The following is a 3,614-nucleotide window of genomic DNA, read 5'->3' as shown; positions in this document are numbered from 1 at the left end:
ATCCTTTTAAATGGGCCCATTTATCAGAAACGTTATTGGTGGCAGTTAGTGAGAGTTCCCGCACTAAATGGGTGTATCTGAAGTTCTTTAATCCAAGGTGGTCTACTCCATTTCCAAAAAAGTTTCCTGAATGACTCTGTCAATCTTCTTGGGTCTACCAAAAGCTTAATGTTGTTGAATGTTATAAATGTGTTTCTGCATGCACTCTCAAAGGCCAGCATTTTGAATGCCAGAATAAGGAGAAGAAAGATTGAGAGAGTGATATTTATCAAACGAATTGTGCTCAGCAACCGTGTCTAAGAAACTCTGACTTCAAAAAAGGATATGAAGTCAGAGAAAGGTTAGCTCGCCCTTATTAATCTAAACTCTTTTATCTTGCCTAATGAAGGGAAGCCACATCATAAAGCTAATCTGCAGGCTGGAACTGTCAGTACCATTACTAATTTTTTTGTAAAAACAAGACTGAATGAACCATGAAAAATAAATTAATGATAACCTGATTTTGTATCCCATGCAGGTTTTTTCAAGTTCTGGAAGTAGCAGGGCATTTGGTTGCTAACTGACCTGAAACTTGAGCTCCACCTTGGAAAGATCTGCAGTGGGGAGACATTTGCCTTCACATACCCCACAGTTCTCTGCATCAGAAGAGACTTCATGTGCAAGAGTGGTTCAAGATGATGATGTAACGTTGATAACACTGAAGGTCTCCTGAGAATAACTGACTTTGTAAGAGGCTTCTCCCTCCCCTTCCTTTTTTTTTTTCCCCCCTGTTCGTTTTAAATAACAACTTCTCTCAGAAACTACAGGCAAGATGCCAGCCAAGACACCCATCTACTTGAAAGCTGCTAATAATAAGAAAGGGAAGAAATTCAAACTAAGGGATATCTTGTCTCCTGATATGATCAGTCCACCACTTGGAGATTTTCGTCACACCATACACATTGGAAAAGAGGGACAACATGATGTTTTTGGAGACATCTCCTTTTTGCAGGGCAACTATGAGCTATTGCCTGGAAATGAAGGAGAAACCGGAGTTAGCCAGTCTGGTGGCCACAGTGAATTCTTAAGGGCGAACAGCACTTCTGAATCCATGTTTACAGAAACTCCATCACCAGTGCTCAAAAATGCTATTTCGCTTCCTGCGATTGGGGGTTCTCAAGCCCTTACATTGCCCTTATTGTCACCAGTGACATTTAATTCAAAGCAAGAATCCATCAGGTCATCAAGAAATCCTAGGCTTAGCTGCGAGCCAGTAATAGAAGAAAAATTGCAAGAGAAAAGTAAACAGATGGAGGATGGAGAAACATACAAACATGACATATGGGAGCAAAATGGTGGTTCTTCGCATTTTACTAATGGTAGAGACAGTCACTCATCCAGCTTTTCTGAACGATGCACTGATTGGCAAACAGTTGATTTATGTGATGACAGTCGACTTTCATGTGAACTAACCAAGACAAAGACTAAGTCAGAAGAATCCCTTTCAGATCTTGCAGGCTCTCTTCTCTCATTACAGCTTGACTTGGGACCTTCACTTTTGGATGAGGTCCTCAATGTAATGGACAAGAATAAATCTTAGAACTGGTACTCCCTTGCTTCTTTATAAGTGACTCACTTAAACAAAAACAAAAAACCACCATAGTTCAAAAAGTAGAGACACTTAAAATTCAGCTGTATTTGCAGTTGTTTGACGGGTTTTCTAAAAATATTCTTAAAATACTATTTTTTTACTTGTTGTTTTTCATGATTTTTATTACACTAAATTCTCATGGCAGAAAGATAAATTTTAATAAGTTTTCAGCAAATATAAAATGTTTTTAAGTACCAGTATTAATGATCAGAAACTTAAGAAACAGAGTTTGAGGATGATACTGATTGTGACATTTGGTTAGTTCACTTCTATGGGCTTCTGAATATATGAGAATCTCTAAGTGTCAGAAAGGAGACTGATAATAATTATTCACTTTTTATAAATTATTACAACATCACTTTACATTTAGTCCTCTTTCTAGAACCTTGTGTTTGAGAGCTTGATAGTGTTTTTCTTCATTTTCCATAGTACCATTTCTGTTATACCTTCACCGTAACTACTTTCTCCAATCTTATACTACCACTCTGTATTCAGATGTGAACAATTTGAAGGCTTTTTCAGTCTGAACACCTGGTCCAGAATCTCAGCTGCTTTAAATGAGTATGCACAAATTTACACAAGTTGAGGCTTGGGCCTGATATTGTATATTAAATGATATGTTGTAAACAGGTGATACGTGCAAGATATTATGGTTAAGTTATTTTAAAAGTCGAAATACATTTTTTGTGTGCATATTGGCTTTTTACTGCAGAGCCTACACATACAGTATCTCATCAAAATAGTTGCTTGGCATTATTGGTGCTCTCCTGAAAATTGTATGTTTGTGTGTTTGAAAAGAAATATGTATTGGTACTCCTTGCTTTTTTCTTCATTTATTGCCACACATGCTTAAACTTGCAACCGATTATTTTAATTTTTGAAGAAGGCACTGGTTATTCACAATGCTTGTGATGTGTGCTGCAACAGCCAATGTTTTGGGAAATGTGGATCCTTTAATACAGTACCTACATGGATTGCATAGATATCTTGTGCAATACAATAAACAAAACTTTAAATTGCTATGTCTTTGTGATTCAGTACATAGCCTCACCCAAATATGAAGCTTTGTTTTCTGCTGTAACGAAACAGACTGCAGTAGAGTTGCAGAAATATGGGACCAAGGGGCAGATCAACTTTACTGTCTTAATTCAGCTGACTTCTCCAATTTGGTTTACTTCCTGAGGTTTTAAGGGCAAACTCCAAGCAGGTAGGACCCCCGGGGATATACACTGATTTTAAGTAATTGGAGACAAGAGAGTAATACTTTGGTCCTAATGAAGTTAATGGCAGCTTTCACTGAAGTCTTTAGGTAAAATCCTGACACAGTTTATAGACTGTTCTTCATTAGATAACCACATTTATCTGTATCTTCCTATCAGAACATGTGAGTCATGGTTGATTTAATATATATTATATTTATCCTTAAAATTTCTAGGGAGTCAGTGCCAACTAATTCTACTCCTTCAGTATGTTTTAGAAACACAGTCATTACCCCTGTTTCCAGTTAAGCACTTATATTATTGTGCATTAATGGGACATGCAGCCACAGTCTCCCATGTCATTCCTATAAATAAGAAACTGAGATGTAGAATGGTCAATAACTGTGTTTATTTTTAAGATAATGCTTAATTGCCTTCAACTTCATATCCTGTGTGTATAAGCCTGGATCAAATTCCCAGTGCATTCATGATCTGAGAAGAATGGTGTTTCTGTGACTATAGTGCTTTTTGTGTTTTAGAAAGCAGGTTCAAGGCTCTGCTTGGCCATGTGTTTCTTATGGGACCAGGTGATTTAGAACCTAATGAAAACATAGGCCATAACTTTCACTGGAAAAATCCATGAGTCATTAGCATAGGGGAAATTTGGGTGAAATGGGGAAGTAGACATTCTCTGTGTAGACCAGCTTCAAATACCACGATTAGAATATTAAAAGTATTTGCTGAATGAAAAGTTATTATCTTGCAGGACTTCTCAAGTAAGTATT

The 3,614-nt window shown here is 37.1% G+C and overlaps 1 protein-coding gene across 1 annotated transcript; it reads left to right on the top strand.

The window, feature by feature from the left end:
- The first annotated feature begins 774 nt into the window (after positions 1–774).
- CDC42EP3 (CDC42 effector protein 3) lies at positions 775–1,940 on the top strand. The gene has a single exon (XM_009811575.2). It carries the CDS (start codon positions 812–814, stop codon positions 1,577–1,579), a length of 768 nt encoding a protein of 255 aa, XP_009809877.1. The 5' UTR covers positions 775–811; the 3' UTR covers positions 1,580–1,940.
- The last annotated feature ends 1,674 nt before the right edge of the window (positions 1,941–3,614 follow it).

Source organism: Gavia stellata, chromosome 2 (genome assembly GCF_030936135.1).
Source record: "Gavia stellata isolate bGavSte3 chromosome 2, bGavSte3.hap2, whole genome shotgun sequence".
Classification (NCBI taxonomy): Eukaryota; Metazoa; Chordata; class Aves; order Gaviiformes; family Gaviidae; genus Gavia; species Gavia stellata.
Note: the sequence above shows the minus strand (reverse complement) of the source record. Positions and strands in the feature narration are given on the sequence as shown.